Source organism: Rhinatrema bivittatum, chromosome 4 (genome assembly GCF_901001135.1).
Source record: "Rhinatrema bivittatum chromosome 4, aRhiBiv1.1, whole genome shotgun sequence".
NCBI lineage: Eukaryota > Metazoa > Chordata > Amphibia > Gymnophiona > Rhinatrematidae > Rhinatrema > Rhinatrema bivittatum.
The window spans coordinates 373,681,952-373,702,038 of NC_042618.1; the positions used below are offsets into that span (position 1 = coordinate 373,681,952).

General features: G+C 41.8%; 1 protein-coding gene across 1 annotated transcript in view; it reads right to left on the reverse strand.

Moving 5' to 3' along the window:
• FGD3 (FYVE, RhoGEF and PH domain containing 3) overlaps positions 1–20,087 on the reverse strand; it is a 281,833-nt gene that overhangs the window by 128,364 nt on the left and 133,382 nt on the right. Inside the window, exon 4 of the mRNA XM_029600868.1 lies at positions 18,858–19,452. Coding sequence (XP_029456728.1) covers positions 18,858–19,452 — 595 coding nt within the window. The remainder of the gene's footprint in view (positions 1–18,857; positions 19,453–20,087) is intronic.

The following is a 20,087-nucleotide window of genomic DNA, read 5'->3' on the forward strand; positions in this document are numbered from 1 at the left end:
TCTCTGGGCTTGAATGTGTAACCCTTTCCTGGGATTTTGTTGGTTCCCCTTGGGCCATAAAAGTATTTATAAGTTGGAGCTGCTCTTGCCATCCTTTCCCTCCTTCCTGAACGTCCCAGGGAGTGAGCTCTTTCTGGGGGGGGGAGAGGAGAACCTCTGTAGCCCAGGTGATGGAGAGTCCCTTCTATGGTGTGTGTGTCTTTCTGGTGTTGTATTCTCCTCAAGGACAGACAGGTTGGACTCAGACTGGGTGTTCAAATCATATTTACTGATCATTTCAAAAAAGTCAATCACTGTCCCACAGACATTCAACAAATGAAACTGTACAGTTGAACTATTTACATGGGGTCTTTGCTGGGGTGCTGGTGTCCACCTCTCCAGCTCCTGGGAGGGAGCTTGCCCCTGCCTACTCATCTATGCAACATCCCAGTAGAGCGGAAATCCTAGCAGGAGGGGGGCCTCATGCCACAAAGAGATCCTGAGTCCAAAGTTCAGACTGAACTTTGGACTCAGGATCTTGTCCTGTGTGCCCAATACCTTTGGGGTGGAGATCCGATTGGAAGTCTCCCAAGGCTTGATGGAACAACCTTGAAGGACCTCTCAGGGAGAGAGGCCAGATGTTCCAGTTCAGCTTACAGCTCTCTATCTCCTTCACCAGGTTGAGCAGACGAGTGGCACAAAAACCTCCACATGGACAAAAAGAGGGAAAATCCAAAAGTCTCTTTCCAAAAAGTCTCATGCTAGGTATTGCTGTCTTGCTTCCTCTAGGGTATAGAGGGAGGTCGCTCACAGGTCTCCAGCCCCTGCTCTCGGGATTAGAGGGGGGTTGCTCCTTTCCCAAGGCACAGAGTGTTCCCCAGAACAAGAACACTTATGAAAAGCTACAAAAACCTTCACTCTCTACAAAAAGGAGGCAGACCTTCTCAGATAGGGAGTGTACGGAGAAGGGATCTCCTCTAAATGCAAGAAAGTACCAAGCTGGGTTAGTGGGCCCAACTCTGCAGGGAGAAAGTAAAATAGCTCCTTACCTCTCTAACTCCACCTTATGCCCCTGAGATAGCCAATCACAGTCAGCTCAATGGAGAGACTGAAAAAGAATGGAAGATCCCATGCTGTTACCAGTCCAGATGGTAAGGGACCTAGGACATCTAGTGATAAACCGAAGGATTGGTCACAAATGTGTCACCTCCACAGCCCACTCCAAGTCTGCTGACACTGTTGAACGTATATCTCCAGTGATGTAGCAAACAATGCTGTGGCCTGAGCCACAGGCTTGGCCCCAAGATGTGCCTTTAAAGTATGGACATGCATTTGTAAGTGTGAGTAGGCCTTAGTACTGAGTAACACCAGGAATGTTCCAGTAATGGAAGGTTACAGATTAAGCAGTGTCACCAAGAGTGACCCCTAAAGAGTGAGCCAAAAGATGGTGGAATGTATGGTGACCCCACAAGTCACTAGGAGGAATCATTTGGAGTTCTGGTGTCCAGGAATTTGCATCTGGGATTCAGAGAGCAGAGCCATACATAGCCAGGCAATTTGGCACCTATGGCTAAGTAAACAAGTGCACCCTCTCCCTGTGTACAACATAACACTATGAGGTAGAAGACTCAAATTTTTTTATTATTTAATGCATAATACTATTACTATTATAATTTATAAGTAAACACAAGTGTGACCTTGATCCCAAAAGTGTGATCTTCAGGTCTGAAGGTTGTGATCCTTATCTTCTACAAGGACTGACCCTTAATTCTTGCCTCATGAAATATAAATACTTGTAACATGAGAAAAAATACAACTGAGAAAATGAGGAATAAATACAAATTAAGTAATAAAAAGCAGTAACTGCCAGCACTTAAACATTAACAACCTTACTCATGAAAAGGCAATATTGCAAATATTACACCAGTTCTAAAATGCTAATACTCCTCCTATTAAGAAAGCAGAAAAAGACAGGCTGCTATAGGTCCCTACACAGAAAATATACACTAGCAGAATACCTCACATCAGACAAATGCATAATGCAGGTAGAACCGTGCCAAATAGAATAAAGAGAACATATAAATAGAAATGCGCAGACAACAACTGAACTGGAAACCACAAGAAGCTAGTCTCTGTATGTAATGCAATAATGGAAATACAGAACAATCACTATTCCTCAGAAAACATCAAAAGATAAAATCAAGAAACAACAATCATTAATAGTTAATTTCCTGTTCAATGTTTATTGTTTGGCACCACAACCAATTTGTTAATGCAGAAGACTTTTTGTCATGTGTTGGCTTGAAATGGAGCTAGTGAGAAATTGGTTTCATAAATAAAAATGCATTTAAATACTTAAAAGTGCATATTTCAAAACAGCTGACCAACAGAATAATATCCAATAATTAAAAACTAATTTACATAATTTTTAAAAATTTCCCAAACACCAATAAAATATTTCAATACGCATCAAACACCCAATAAGTACAACTAATAAGGATTTAAAAAAACAAACAAACAAAAAAAAAACTGTTACTCTCCATTCCTGGGAACTTGTGATTTCCAGTCACCCTGACCCTGAGATTGTTGTGGATGTGGATGTGTGTGTGGCTGTATGTGTGTGTCACACACATACATGTGCTCTCTCTCTCTCTAACACACACAAAATGCTTGCTCCCTCCTCACAGATATATGTTTGCTCTCTACCCATACACACACATGCTATTTCTCTCCCCCACACATGCTCTCTCTCATGTGTGTGTGTACACATGCTCTTACATCATCATCCCCCTCCCCCAACCCACCAATGCCCTTTCTCTGTTCCTGCCTCCCCCTAAGCAGTACCAGTATCCCTCACTCCCCAGGAACATAGGACATCACTAACATCTCTCCTCTCCCTAACCCCCAGACACGTCTGTCTCGCTGCCCTCTCCTCCTCCCAACACTATCAACATCCTGGGCTCAAGTTACCCTCCCTCCCGAAGCCTTTTCCCAGCTGGCGGCCTGCACGGCAATGCTCTCTGAGCCAGTCGGGTTGCTGCTGTGGTACGGCCTCCCCCTTTCACTTGCTCCGTTTCAGCCCTCACTGCTGGATCGGCTGGGCCCCAGGACTCTTCCTCGAGACAGCAGCCAGCCACAGCCAGAGTACCCGCTTTGTTCCCTGCACTGCCTGCCCTGTCTCTGTATGGCATGTTGCTTAGGGCTGTGCCTGCGTGGCTGCAAGCGTCTCAGCATGCCGCACAGGAAGCACTGTTACTTTTGGGAGGCAGGGGCATTGTGGAAAGGCGTGGCGGCAGCCACGGCGCAGAAGTCTCCAGTGTGGCTGGCGGTAGTGGTACCAACGCAGCGGTGCCTTTCAGGTCTGGTGCCTATGGCCACGGCCATATTGGCCATAGGCTAGCTAGGGCACGGCCAGAGAGGGCAGCAAGAGGTTGGTATGCTACTCTAGGGTTTCATTTAATCCGTAGAAGAGAAGGGGGTTTCTCTTCTGCAAGTGGCAACGGGCCAAATCAGGAAGGTCTTACCTGCAGAAAACAGTGGCAAGCCAGCCAGTTGGAAAGGCAGTGCAACAAAATTATTAAATTAAATAGGTGAACCAAGAGGAGTCTTTTGGAAGAATAATAGAAGCGTCAATGTACGGAGTGAACTTAAGCCGCATAAGTGAGGCTCTGCATGTTGATTGTTGAGAAGTTTTGAAAAAATTAGTTTTCTAGTTTTGGAATGGATTATTCTGCACTTATGATTTTTTTATATCTACTGAACTTTTTTTTTCTAGTAAATTTTCTGTTTGAACACAATATTCTTGTGTAGAATGGATATTTTGGATTGTAAGCATGATCTTCTTAGTGGCCCGACAGGTGTACTTTATCCTCAATTCACAGAACTTGTATCCAGCTATCCCTATGAGTAGGTCAGTGGTTCTCAACCTTTCTTCTACCAGGACACACCTGAGAAATGCCGCTCACATGTGTGACACACTGAACACACGAGCATCTTGGGAATAAATACAACCATGTGCTCTGCATCCACAGGAATCGCCTGCTTCCTAACAATGGGAGCAGAGCAGAACTAAGACATTTCCCTGTACAACTCACCATACATAAAAAAAAAAAGATATTCTGGTGTCAGTTCAATAACAGCATCACAAACTCCCTCTATTACCAGATGCACTGTAAAATAATACAAAACCTGTACATGTCTATCAAACCTGCCATACCGCAGAAGCACTAACTTCAAGAAATGAAACAGCAATAGCCCAACCCATGAAAAGGCAGCAGTTCACCACCAGTGCAATATCATAGTGAGAAAATACAACAAATAAGACTGATACAAATCCCTACTTGCTAGTAAAGTACCTCATTTCAGTCACACACATACAGATAGACCTACCTTCACCTAATATAGAATAAAATACCACACATTACAAATGCAGAAACAAAAACTGGAATGAGAACCCAAAGACGACCTTCTGCATGCAATGCAAAACTGGAGAACTAGAAACAGAAATACATTTTCTCCTACATTAAGCAAAATTCAAAGATAGAAGAAAAGCATATTCTCAAAACTGACATATGACTCTTGTATCCCGTCACTCCCCTCCATGCCCCCATCACTTCTCCCAACTATTCAATCATCCCTTCACATACTAATATCCCTGACCAACATTTCTGACATCCCCCACCTCTGCATCCTCTTCCCTGTGCATCCTCTCTCCCCTGCTGAATTCTCCCTGCTCTTCCCTACCCAGCATACCTCTGACTACCTCTTTCCCACCACTTCCTGCTCAGCATCCCCTGATCTCCCTTCTCCCCCAACCCAGCAGGCTCCACAACTCCTTCTCTCCCTCCACTTCCATCTCTCCTCCCTGCCCAGCAGCCCCAGTCCCTCTTTCCTCCACCTATCCCAACCCAGTAACCCTGACCTCCTTTCCCCCACGCAGCAGACTCCTGACTCCCTATCTCCCAAGGCCTTCCTGCCCAGCACATTTCTCCCTCCTCTTGGCTCTCAGCCAGCATAAGCCTTCAGCCCAATCCAGAGTCTCCCTCTCACTTTATCAGCAGCAGATGAGAGCAAGAAGCACTGAGGAGAGGAAGAAGATGAGGCAGCAGCAGTGGAAGTCGGCAGTGCATCTATAGAGCACGCACCTCTCTTCCTCATGCTCCTGCTTTCATGTCCAGGCCCCATGGGGTGAAGAGAGCATCAGCAGCCTCACTGCCAGGCCCATATGAACAGAAGTTGGTGATATCGCGCTCTGATCTGGGTGAAAGAGAAGGGAAGAACCTCCTACTGGGCCAGGAAGAGGAGAAAGAAGCAATCAAGGAGAAATCAGCCAACTCCTGTCCAGACTGATGAGGAAAGAGCAGCCGTCTGCTGGGTCTGCGACACACCTGTTGAGAACCACTGCTGTAGGGCATGGAAATATGTCTGTCTTTTCAAATGTATGTATGGGGGGGGGGGGGGGGGGGGCGCTAGTAAATTATGGACCGAGATGGCATTAAGAAAAAAAAAACTGCAGAGACTCCAGGCAACAACATTTTCTATTTAAAAACCCCAACGCATCATAATGATTTACATCAGTGGTGATGTGAATCTTGCAGCTATTAATCATATTCTCACTAGCCATACTATCCCTACTATATTCTAAGAACATAAGAAATGCCATAGTGCGTCAGACTAAAGGTCCTCCAAGCCAAGCATCCTGTCTCTGACAGTGACCAATCCAAGTCACAAGTACCCTCCAGGATCCCGAAGAACAGAACAAATCCTCTTTGCTTATAACTAGGGCTAAGCAATGGCTTTACCAAGTCTACATGGCTAATAATGGTTTTAAAGGACTTTTTTCCTCCAGGAATCTGTCTAAACCCTTGTTAAACGAAGCTACACTAACTGCTTTCACCACATCCTCTGGCAACAAATTCCATAATTTGTGTACTGTGTGAAAAAAAATACTTTCTCCGATTGTGTTACCTATTAGCGTCCCCTACTTTTAGTACTATTTGAAAGGGTGAACAATTGTTTCCTATTTATCCCATCCCACCTCACTCAAGATTGTATAGACCTTTAGCTTATCTCTTTTCAGCTGTCTTCTCCAGACTGAAGAGCCCTAACCTGTTTAGCCTTTCCTCATAGGGGAGTTGTTCCATCCCCTTTATCATTTTGTTATTATTATTATTTATTGGACTTTATATACCACTTGTAAAGCAAGTTAACCAAGTGGTGTACAGAATAAAACAAACAAATAATCAAATACAAAAAATCAAATACATTAATGGAAGCAAGAATTAAAATCAAATCATTAATAGTAATCTGCATACAATAAGGTACAAGGGTTGCTCTTCACTGTACCTTTTCTAACTCAGTTATATCTTTTCTGAGATGGGTTGATTAGAACTGCACACAACACTCAAGATATGGTCACACCATGGATTGATAGAGACATTATGATATTCTCCGTTTTATTTTCCATTCCTTTCCTAATAATACCTAACATTCTGTTTACTTTTTTTTTTTTTTTTTTTTTTTTAACTGATGCAATACACTGGGCAGAAGATTTTAAACTATTTTCACAATGATTTCAAGATCCTTTTCCTGGGTGGTGATGCCAAATATGGAACCCAGCATTATGCATCTATAGTTTGGATTATTCTTCCCTACAGGCACCACTTTGCACTTGTCCACACTGAATTTCATTTGCCATTTAGATGCCCAAATCCCCTAGTCTCACAAGGTCATCCTGTAATTCTATACAATCAGCTCATGAGCTAACAATGCATAATTTTGCATCATCTACAAAATCTGATTGCCTCCCTTTTCAAGATCATTTATAAATACAATAAAAAAGCAACAGTTCCAATACAGATCCCTGGGGTCCTCCACTATTTACTTTTCTCTACTGAGAGGAATGACCATCCAGTCTGTTTCTACCTGTAGTAAAAACAAAATCCAGGTTTAAGAAGAATGTATGCTATTTTATATCTTAGTTTCTTCAAGATCTATAAACGGCACAGGTAATATAACCTGGAGCTTTGACACCAGGAGCCTTAATTTGCAACCATCCAGGATTTTTTCCAGAATAGGTTCAGCTATTGGGAACCCCCCTGGTGGGTTAATCAGGCCAAGGCAAATCCACCTCCCAAAAGACCACCCAGAAGGAGAAAGTGGCATCCTTTTCATTTTCACCACCCAGCCTTTATTTTCCTGCAATCTATTCATAGGTTTTCCTCCATTTTTTAACCTCTCTTCCAGCCCACACATCAGGCCCAGCATGAGACAGAGGTCACAGACCACAGCTCATTCTGTGACCCAATGTACGTGCAACCAGGGCCTGGCAAATAGGTGCTAATGTGTTACAATGGCCAGAACTCCCTCCCCACTGGGAGCCGTGAGCGCAGTATTTTCAGCCAGCCCAAGCTGCAAAAGCTGGGTGTGGAAACAACCCAGGTCTCCCACATGGCAGGACACAGCACTGCCACCGAGTCACTGGGCTGGCGCCCAGTTTTAATGTTTTGGACTGCCCTTCTTTTTAATGGCAGCTATAATTTACAAAATGACTTGCAAATAACACCAACCTGTACATATCATCCCAACATAAGAAGCTTACCTAGAAGCCAGAAAGCCTTAAGTCCATCCAGAAAACGTCATTTGCAGAGGCTCTCTGATTTTCTTATGCAGCTAAAGAAATTGGTAGCAAAGCTTTCAAAGGAATCAAATAAACTTTCTATAGTGACTGCCCGGTAAAGAAACATACAGGATTGAAACCACTGAAACCTTGTGTGTGACTGCCAGTAACTGCAAATTAATTTTTTAAAATTTATGTACAGGTAGCATTTTAACACTGCTGAATAAAAATGCTGCAACCTATTTCAAGAAGCTTTTGGGGAAAAAAAAACAACTTTAAAATAACCATCCAACCTGCTCCCCCCCCCCCCCCAAAAAAAATATTCTCCATAATTTCCAAGGCAGCGCAAACCTTAGATGGCATTTCTCTGTTACGTACTTTACATCCCACCAGACAGTTCATGCCCTGTGATAGACTTCTCTGACCATAGCAGTGCCCTGGAAAAAAGACGGCTGGAGTTCAGTCCAGTCAAAAAATTACATTTACAGAAAAACTGGGACTCGCTTTATAAATCATTTTAATTAACAATTGGGTTAATTACCCTTTTCCCGCTTCTCCCCCAACAGGCTGTTTGGCTACATTAAAGTAGACCACACACCTGAGTTAATAGGTGCATCCCCATCAGCCTAGTACATTGTTTGCTTCTGAAAAGTACTTTGATAAGGAGGCCAAGGCACTTCCCCCTTGAGATAAACATTCCTTTGCCAAAACCTCTCTCTCTGGGATCTCTGAGCAGCTGCACCATGACTTTCAGGTCTTGCAATTAAAAATTACTTATTTATGCTTCAACTACTGCACAGTGAAACCCAGGAGGAAGCACAGCCTGCGTCTTTAAGAAGCTGACATAATGTAAATGCTGGTGATGTCAGTTCTTGAAAGCATCAATTATCGTTTTTTTGTATTTTGTCACAGAATTTTTATCCCTGGGGAACCTCTTTAAAGACTTCAGCAGTAATTCTACCAATTATTATAAAAGAGGAAATCCAGATCCAAACTGGACACCCACAACCTTGTGGGATGGAATTAGCTTATCACTTCAGCAACTCCTGATTACATGACTGTGGGAATTCAAGCAACAACCAAACATGAGCAATATAAACTATTCAAAGAATTTGCAAAACATTTCATCTTTAAGAAAAAATATAGATTTAAAGGAGTCTTGCAACCTAGCTGACCAGGGATTTGAAGAGAAAACACACTTGGAAAGGAAACCTATAACTTTTGAGAATTTCTCACAAGTAATGAATTTTATGCTTTCAGCAAATGTAAAGGTCACATAAAATGTCAGTGAACAGATCATGCAGTGTGCAAAAATTAAAGTCTGCACTTTATTTTTTTTTTTTTTAATTTCTGATGTTTAAATTCCGCTTTTTGGCACTTCAAAACGGATTATATCCAGGTACTGGGGAGCAATTTAACTATGCAACAGTTATAGATAGCCCATGCATACTTTTATACATTCTGAGGGAGATACTTTTCATCTGGATGATTGCCAATGCGTCTATGTTTAGCCTGGGGGGAGGGAAGTTTGGGTCAGCAGTGTACACACTGGCATTTTTTTTTATATCTACATATGCTATTTTACCCCTTATTGAATACCTGCCCAAACAAATAGCAGGTGCAAAGTACACGAATGCTTTGTATGTGTGCGCCTTGCAAATAATTTTCAGAAGGAAACTGCCAGGGTAACTTCCCTTTGAATATTAGCTACAAAGTATGCGCACATAAAAGTGTGCATCTACGCTCACAACTATGTGGGCTAGTCAGAATCTTCCTCATTGTGCATATCATTTACTCTGCACAATTCTGAAAAAGCACAAGATTTGCATAATCAATTTGGTATTAGAGAGGCACTTGCGCAAAAAATATTAGCATGCAAAAAGATGCACAAGAGCACTTCAGGCCCACAAAGTCATCTAGCCTTAAAGTTAGTCTGTAAGTGTGCAGGATTCTACATCCCAAGGAGAAAATATGCTTTAGTTATTTCTTTATGAAATTCAAGACTTGGATTGAACTCAAGGGTTCTCAGAGTCCTCGGGATATATGCAGTCTGGTTTTTAGCCTATCTGCAATGAATATGCATGAGATAAAATGGAAGTAGTGCATGCAAATCTCTCTCATACATATTCATTGTGGACAGCTTGAAAGAGAGACTGGCTGGGGGCATCCTAAAGACTGGGCTGAGTCTCATTATACAGCATTTGTTCTCTATTAGGTGGCAGCACTGTCACGAACCCCAGTGCACACCTGCTGCAATTTTTCATTCTGGTAGTTATCTGTGGCAGAGTTTACACCTTGCACTGTAAGGGACAACCAACGGCAGTAGTAGAAGCCTCATACGTGCAGCTCATCACATCACTCCACATCCACCCTGCAAGCAGTTGTACAAAGAAGTCAGGTAAAACAGGAAGTTGATTGATGCAGGGAACAGGAAACAATCCCAGGAGAACCAACATGAGGAAAGTGGTCCAATCCTCAAAGTGAAAGACTGAAAGTAGCAGCTGAACTTCCTCCTATTTCTCTCCAAGACAGGGGTAGGTAATATCCCACAAGGGTTTTTCCTTTAGAAGAAATGTATTTATTTACAATCACTTTATACAGCAATATCATAAGATGTGAATGCGGTTTACAAGCTTAAAAAGCACATACATAAACATTTTTTACATAAAAAGCCACAAAAAAAAAAATCTTGAAGTACCATACTCAACTCTTCTGCACACTAGAACTAATAATACTGTATTGCAATCCCACTAAGGTATCTGTGATGAAATGCTGCCAAAAGGTCTATGAAACAACCATGTTTTCAAGAGTTTCTTGAACGAGGGGTTGTTAATTCAGTCACTCCAGGAGAGAGGGGGTGCTAGCATGACCATTTGGCTAGGGCCTACAATGTTCAAGGGGCCTACTTTTGTTGGGCAAAATTAAAAAAAAAAGCTAAATATATCTATTTCTAACATGTATAAATAAAAATTTCAATTGTAATTGAAGAATTTGCTAACAAAAAAGCTCATAAAGCCTTCTTAAATAAATTCAAATTATTTGGGAAATTTAGAAAACGATTTCTCTTATTAAGTATCACATCAGAACCTTACAACCTACTTTTCTTAGCTGGCACGGGTCTAATTCCTGCTCTTTCCGGCCCTGAATTCAGTTCTCAACTTTTCTGGCTCACCCACTGAGAGAGTCCGATCTCTAATTTCCCCCAAATGTGTTGCCTTGATAGATGGAAATGTAAGCGACTCCTTCTTCTGTGATTGGAGAGAACAAAAAGGGATATAAATTCTTAAGGCTACAACTGACCATGGAGCCTTGACCTGATTAATTAATTTATGAATCACATAAGAATCTTATATTCAATTCGTGAAATGATGGGAAGCTAATGCAAGTTAGCCAAAATTGGAGTAATGTGACCAAACCTCTTACCTCCTGACAATAACCGGGCTATTCAGTTTTGTAATAACTGCAATTGGTCTGAAAGACCCAGCAGAAGGGCACTGCAGTCATCAATACATGGCAGAAGCATGTAGAAGCATGCAGAACAAATCTGAAGTCTGAGGGCTCCAGCAGGGATTTAATTCTCTTTAATAAGCGGATCTTAAAGAAACCTGACCGGATGTATTATACAGGTACAGACCATGTTAGGCCCATGAAGAACTGAAACACTGACTGAGCTGAATAAACTGTGATATGCCTTCAGGATTTGTTAAGCCTCTTTAGCTTTTCTTTTCTATTAAATTCTGTCTTCTCTGAAATCTTGTGCTAGTGAGTCTCTGAAGCTCTCATGAAACCTACAGGTCAAATTCCACTGACCTTTTTGAGCCAGCACCCGACAGGGCCTTTCTGCCTTAGGGCTGGAATGCATGAGAAAGGAAAGGGTACACAGCATGATTTAAAACTGATTACTGGCACAAAAAAAAAAAAAAAAAAAAGCAGACAAAGAATGAGATACCCCATATAAACCAGCTCACAAGACCTAATACCTTTGCGCTGGCGGTGACAGAGGTCCAAAGATAAGCTATGCCCAGCCAGCTGAGTCTCTGCAATTGGTGACTGTTTCACAGCTGTGATTCACGAGAAGATCTCAGGGACATGAGCAGATTGAGTTTCTTATTGTAAAAATATATCTATATCTATACCCACACACACACACACACACACACTCTGGTTTTGATTTATTTTTTCTATGCATATAGGAGTAGATTTTCAAAGGTACACACCGGCGTACATGTGCGAGCGCTACCCAGCATGCACACATGGATGCCCGATTTTATAACATGTGCGCACAGGTGTGCGCATGTTATAAAATCAGGGGTTGGCACGCACAAGGGGTTGCACACTATGCATCTTGCGCGCGTCAACACCCACAGCCTTCCCCCTTTCCCTCCCCCCTAATCTAACCTTCCCACCCCTTCCCCTAACCTTTCCACCCCTAGCCCTATTCTAACCCCCCCGACCTCTATCTTACCTTTTGCGCCTGCCGGCAGCCTGCTGACATACGATCCTCTGACACAGCAGCAAATGGCCGCTGTGCCAGAGGCCTCTGGCCCCGCCCACCCCATCCCCAGACCGCCCCTTTTTTGAAGCCCCAGGACCTAGACACTTACTGGGGCTTTATGCGCGTTGCCAGACCTTTATAAATAGGCCCGGCGTGCGTAACCCGATTTACACGTGTAGAGCTTTTAAAATCTGGCCCATACTTTCTTGTATTTTACCTTCTATTACATTTGTATTTTTTCCTTGTTTACATTATCCATTATGCTTATGTTGATTGCAATTTTTATTAGTCCTAGATTATTATATATATTCAATTTACTGGGGCAATAAATGTGAAAATCAGCTAAGCACAGTATGAAGACATTTTCTGTTTGCAACTGTGGGAATTAAGAAAGAGCTACCTGGCAACCTTAGCCACTCCACAGCCATTATACCGAACAAGATTTTTAATATGAGTGGACATAGGTAAACAGGAATCCAACAGAAACCCTAGATCTCTGACAGATGAGACAATTTTCAAGTAACCTCATTATTCTCAGGGGCATTTTTGGTTCTAGAAAGGAACAGGATTTCCAATTTAGAAAATTTCAATACCAGATGATTGTGAGATATCCATTTTTGAATCGCCTCCAGATAAACTTTCAGATATTCAATCAAGGAGGCAATAGAACTTTGTATCAGTATAAGAAATTGGATGTCGTCAGCATAAATAAAAAATTGATAACTCCAGACCAGCCAACAATTTACATAATGGGATTAAATAGATGTGGCACTCCAATAGAAATTTTAGTCCAATTAGAAAGATTGCTTCCAAAGGAGATCTGTTGAGATCTGTCACTCAAATATGATGTAAACCATTTTAAAAGATTGACCACCAATACCCAATGACTTTAAACAATTGATCAAAATTCTATGACCCATCATATCAAAAGCGGCAGATACATCCAATAGGAACAATTAGTCCTGCCCACCATCAAAACCTCAAAGAACAGTATCAAAGATAGATAAAGTCGCAGAACTGCTTTATTTTTTGAAACCGAATTTGCTTGCAAAATCTGAAAGCTGAGTGAGGACAAAATTTTCTATCAGCTTTGCAACAAATGAAAGTGAAGAAATTGGCCTATAATTGAAAAGAGAACAAGGATCAAGATTACCATTCTTTAGTAATAGTGGCTCATTTATTTGCACTAGGTAAATAACAGTCTGTCAAAGAAAGACTGACCAAAGACGACAGAAAGGAAGCAATAACTTCTCTGACCGCTTTTAACAAACCAACAGATAGAATTCATTTTATTCGGAGCAGGATTTAATTTTACAATGGCCTGTTGAACTTCCAAAATAGAAATTGTCTCAAATTCTACTCAATGTGTCAATGAAGTGGCACAAAGCTCCTCCTGACAAATATCAGTATTAGGCAGTGAATTGAGCAAATTTTCAACTTTTTCTTTAAAATAAATAGCAAACATTTCACATTAGTGGAGTACTGAAAACCACAAAATCATCGGAAAATTTTGTAAGCATTTTTACTGTGTTAAATAATATATGGCTATTAAAACAGACAGCATGGCTTTTCTTTGCATAAAATTCCCTTTTTCTTTGATTTACAGCTAACCTATATTTATGAAGGGTAATTCTGTAGCTTTCTAAATTTATAGTGGATTTCTCTTTTCACTATGCTCTCTCTTTTCTTCTCAACATGTTTTTGAGGCTTTTAAGAGCTTCAATATACCAGGGTGCTGATCTAGTATGATTTTTGGTTATAGTGACTATCTTCAAAGGGGCTAGCCTTCAATAATACCAATATAAATATCATTCCATAACTCAAATGCTGGATCGCAATTCTCAAAATCTACATTCTGCAACTTTTCAGAGAATTCCTTTTTCAACTCATCAATATCAACATTACCCCTTTCTCAATTTGTATAATACCCAAAGCATGCTGAGGTGCATGGGAATTTAAACTAGCTTTAAAAGAAATCAGGCTATGAGCAAACCATGAACAGACTCATTGCTGATGGGGACACAGGCCTGATGTGAGAAAACTAAATATAGCGTATGTCCCACTCTATGCATAGGGCCAATAATGACTTGAGAAAGCCCATAGAGTCTAAAAAGATGTCACCGCAGGAAGGGGAAAATTATCAACATTGAGATTAAAATTTACAACTAAAATTGTTTTATTAATATCCAAACCACACAAAGATCAAAAACAGCTGAGGTTAGGGCCAAGATCTCAAAAGAAGGACAGATCTCAAGATTTAAATGAGAAAATTTTAGAGAACGCCTGGCTACGACTAAAAGATCAAAAGCCATTTACTCAAACAAAGTGTGCTTACACGAGCATATCCTATGAACAATTCAATGGTATACATTGTAGCAATTTTCAAAATCCCATTTACTTGAGTAAAGTGCATTTACTCAAGTAAAATCCAGTTTTACACATATAAATGCTTATTAAAATCAGGGCCAAAGTGAACATCAGCATTAAGAGAGACCAGTTCCATGGTTAAACACGAAAGAAAAAAATAACTAAACAGAGTAGCAACGAAACAAAACATTTTACTAAACACTATGAAATAGAACTGCTCATCTAAGCATGTACAAGAGTGCAAACAAAGTGGTAGGCCCCTTTGTCATACTCCTTTGTGCATACACCTCTGGCGTTGTGGTCTCCCTAGTATGCTTGCGCCTCTGGATGACGTCACAAGCACTCACAGCTGATGGCCCTAGAAGTCAGTGTCTCAGTGCAAGGAGGGAAGGAGCAAACAGCAAAAAAGCCCTTCGATGGAAGTCAGTCAGTGCAGGCAAGTCCTTTGTTGGAAAGCATGCAAACAGGTACTCCAGGATGGGCAGAAATCAGGCAGGCACCCACCTCTCCATTATGAGACTGAGACAACAGGGAGTGAGTGGAGGTGGTTTGGGGCAGTCTGTGAGAGGGATTGGCTAGTATTTCTCCCATGAAAGTATTGCCTCCTAACCCAAAATCCTGGCCAATATGCCCATATTCAAAACTTAAGGATGTGCATGTTTGAAACGAATTTCAAAAAAGCGACAAATAAGGGCAATTTGTTTCATTCAGGGGGACTCCTAAATGAACTGGGGGCCACCGAATGAAACAAATTTTATTTATTGCATTCATTTGAAATTAATGCATCTGAGCCGCGGCCTATGCCCTAGTGCGATGCCAGTACCTTGGCCTAGGCCTGAAACCAGGGTCTCGCCTAAGGCATAGGCCAAGGCCCAAAGTAGGGCCATGACCTAGGTCTGAGCACAATGCCAGGGTCTTGGCCTAGGGTCCAGCCTGACACCAGAGCCTCAGCTGAGACCCAAAACAATGAATTAAGTCTTACCTGATCCATCAGGTATTCGATGGCAAGGCCGGACCTCGGGATCCGATACCTGGGCTTTGGCCTAGGCTGAAGCATGGACCCTGGCCTGTCACCAGGACCCAACCCAGAGGCTGGGTCTCAAAGCAGGGCCTCAGCTGAACCTATGCCCAATGCAGGGGCCTAGCCTGGAGGCCAGGTCTCGATGCCTGGGGCTTGGCCTAGAGTCAGGTCTAGGCCTGGAGCCCAGGCCTCGCAGCAACTCCTGTGTCATCGTCTTTTTTCTTCCGATGCCATGCGCTGGGGTAGTGCAGGAATTAACTCCCGCACATTCACTCCAGCTGTTGGCGTCATTTCAAAATTTTGCAATTGTACGGCAATACCATACATCAAAATTGCACCATCCACTGGGATAAATCTATTGGAGTTAATTAACTCTGGCGCGACTCCAGCACATGGCATCAGAAGAAAGAGGAGGACAATGTGCGAAGAGCTGAGAAGCCTGGGCTCCACGTCTCGGTCTAGGCCAAGACCCCAGCTTTGGGACCTTGCCTTTGGGCCAAGTTACGCATCGAGCCTGGATCCCAGGCTCCAGCCTAGGCCAAGGCCTAGGCGTCAGGACCTGGGCATCAGGCTGCAGCGTCGGGCTTGGGTCAAGGCCCCGGTGTCGAGACCCAACCTCCGGGTAAGTGGGATGGGAAGGATCCTGGCCCCAACATTTTTCTAGGCAGAATGGTGGGAGGCCTCAGGAAGCCTTGTTTTCGTTTTTTGGCTTTTTTTTGGGGGGGGGGGGGTATTTTTATTGTTTGATTTGTTTTTCTCACATGAATAAACAAATCAAACAATCCATGAACTGAAATTTGTGGGGGAAAAAACCTCCTGAAAATGCACCAAAACCAAAATTGTTTGCCCTGCACAATAGAAATAGCAAAGGACATTGTAAAGCATACCTACAGGCACCATCCTCTACTCTTTCTATATCCTTCCAGGGATGCAACCTCCAGAACTAAGCACAATAGCACAGCGAGACAGAACTAATGATTGGTACAGAAGCAATAGCACCTCCTTTTTGCTGCAGGTTGTACTTCTTCCTAAGTACTCTAGAATCCCTCTGGATCTTCCCATTGTCTTCTCGGGTGGGGCCAAATGTGATTATGTGCATCAAAATGGCAAATAGCACACGTAATTGCATTTGTGAAATTTTATGAAAGCTAGTTATCTGGCTGTGCGGCAGGCACGGTGATGGCATTCTGGGGTGCAGCTGACTTACAGGCCGATTCAGTAAAAGTCGCGGGAGAGCGCCCGCTCAGGCCACTCTCCTGTGCGCGCAATTCAGTATTTAAATGAGGGCCCGTGGTAAAGAGGCGCTAGGGAGACTAGCGCGTCTCTAGCCAAGCCGCACATTTTACTTTCAGAAATTAGCGCTTACCCAAAGGTAGGTGCTAATTTCTCCGGGCAGGTCCCGAAAGTTTAAAAAAGTAAAAAAAAAAAAAAAAAAAAAAAAAAATTTGAAATAGGTCCATGGCTTGAAAACTGGATGCTCAATTTTGCCGGCGTCTGTTCTCAAACCTGCTGACAGCTACGGGTTCGGAAACCGGACGCCAGCAAAATTGAGCATCCGGTTTTCGAGCCGTGGGCCGATTTAACATTTTTTTTTATTTTTTATTATTTTTTTATTTTGGGACCTCCAACTTAATATCACTATGATATTAAGCTGGTGCAGGCAGAAATTAACGCCTACCTTTGGGTAGGCACTAATTTCTGAAAGTAAAATGTGTGGCTTGGCTGCACATTTTACTTAGTGAATCGCGTGGGAATAACTAATAGGGCCATCAACATGCATTTGCTATTAGTTTCGGGGGGAAGGGGGGTTTTCGACGCGCTATTACCCCTTACTGAATAAGGGGTAAAGTTACCGCATCGAAAACACAAACCCTCCCCCAATTAACTCAACCTACCATAATGGCTCCAAAACAAAACAGCAGCATCACTGGGCCAATAACTCTCAAATTGTTCCCTCTGGCCCTTTCCGTAATTTGAAATATTGGGGGTGGGAAGAGGCAAGGGGCAGGTTTCCACAGAATTATAGCAAAAAGAGTGGTGTTAAAAATACATCTAAGGAAGTTAGAAAGCCTGCCAGCTGCCCCCCCCCCCCCCCCCATTTCCCAGAATCTGCATCTGCCCGCTGTGAGAGTTGGGGGATGGATCAATGGCAGGGCGACGTGTTTGTGGTGCATTCTCTCCCACTCACATCTCCAACATACACTCTTGCTCTTTCTCTACTTCTTTCCCTTCTCATTTTTCCTCCACCAACCCCTTTTATCCTCACTCACACTCCCTTTACCTCCTCTCACTCGCCCCTCACTCACACACCTTCCCTTCTCTCACTCACACCCATTTTGACACACATTTTTAGATTGCAAAACATATGCAAAATTGCTAATGAACTGAAAATCCTGTAAATCAGCTCACTTAGCATGAGCAAAGGTAAAAATGTTTGCAAAACTTAACTAGAACACAGGGAGGTGTTAAGACCTTTTTTTTTTTTTTAATGATAAAATTCTTCAATTTTGCACAAACCTTACTGCAAAAATAAAGCTGGTCTGTAGCTTGCATAGTATTAAAATAAGCTGGTAACATGAAAAATTTTCATGTGTAAGCAGCTCATTTCTTCAGAAATCTTAGTGGATTAATATATAGGTCCCATTCTTTGGCAACCCTGAGGTGGTGCCAAACAATAGGAGAGGCATCCAAGGGTGATCATCTTTAATTTGGTGCATAATTTGTTACACAATCTGAATTTTGCAGAAAAGAGATGAAGAAAGCATTTTTCATATGGATGAGGTAATAAAGTTGACATTTTTGGCTGATTTGAAGTGTAAATATTTAGAGGGGCCTTTCCAATAGACTTTAAGCCTTGGTTTGGGTCCTATATAATAAGCATTTTTCAATAAACAACAAAATGGGAAGAACACATGATTGAAAACATGGCTTAATGACCACCATGCCCTCCATTTCCCTTTCAGTCATTTGAGGACATGGATTGCTCTGAAGAGTAAGCTGCCTCTGTTGCGTACTTGAACATTTACAGACTTAGTACAGCAGTTGTCCATCAGGTCTTTACATTTGAACTTTGCCATGTTACTCTTTACAATGTTGAATTCGTTACTGTAAGAACTTGGATTTATATAGTGCCTTTCATCTGAACGGGCACCATAACCTCACATTTTAATATTTCCACCACACACAAGCAGCCACTTTCAAAGAGGCTCAGATTTAAAATGCTGGCTTTAGGCCCAACCCTGATTTCTTTATATTTAATTCAATTATAAAGAAGAGTAGTTTACTTAAAAAAAAAAAAAAAAAAAAAAGTAAATGAAATTAAATGACTTTGTAGCTCACTCTTAACATTTCAGATAAGAGTGCATTTGCTCTCTTACCTTATTTACATCTAAATATTCTGATTTTGCCACATCTGTGATCTCTGGGTCCTCCTCGCCGCTTCCCTCATCCAGGTCGCTGTCCTCATCCTGGGTTGAATCTCTCTTTTGCTCCACACAGGAAGAACTGGACTCCTTTTTGTCAGTTTCCGTTGGATTTCCAGCTATATGGTTGATCTTCTTTTCCACAGCTTCCTCACTGGGAAAAACCTCCCCCGACACGCTACATGAAGGACTGTCAATTCCACTGTCTCGGTTGGGTATTTTACCATTCCCGTTCCCCTCTAGAGCAACATCTCCATTCCCATGCTCTGCCATGGTCTCTTCTGTCAGATCCATGGCAGTACAGTTGCCACAGTTTTTGATGTCACTTATGTTCAACTCTTTCATTTTAAGCACATCTGGGCCGGACAGTTCTTCAGCAGCTGTTATGGTGAGTTCTTTTTCATCTGCTTCAGTTTGTTCAGCTGTCAAACATTCAGAGGCAAGTACGGAGTCCCTGTCAGCTGTGCTCAATCGTTCTGAAGAGTCCAAACCAGGTTCCATCTTAAGACTTAAATTAAACTTGTTTCTATCAACAATTTGGACAGGTTGCCTACGGCAGTAACAACGAAAAAGAGAATAAGTTATCAAAATAGTAAAATTTCATATACTGTTTCCTGTAGAGCAGCAGACTCATAAGAAGTACAAAGGTATGGGATTCAAGGTAAGCATATATAGTAGTTACTGGAAACTTTCTGAACAGAACAATCTGCATGAAATCTGTAAAACTGCACTAATAAAATCACTGGCAAATTCACTGTGTGCAATATTTTTATCTGAATGAAAAATTGATTTTTTTTTATGAGCTGCATTCTTACACCTTTTATATGTAAATGTTTTATAATGCTCATAAAAATGTATTTAGCCAAATGGTCAAATACTTATGATGTTATTTTTCAGAGTAAAAATAAGTGTTCTATATTCTATTTAATTTATACCCCACCTAATTGCTCTCAAAGGATCACCCTAAGTGGTTTATAATAATTTCAAAAATGTATTTCAAAAAATACAATTCATATGAATACACTGCATAACACTTCATAACTAAACAATATTAATAAATCAATACCCTGTCTCACTGCTGAAGCTCACTCTCCATTCATAAGGGAGATCTGCAGTGTCACAACTAATATCAACATAATTATACTTACATTTCTAAAAATACAACCTCTCAACAATCCAACACCC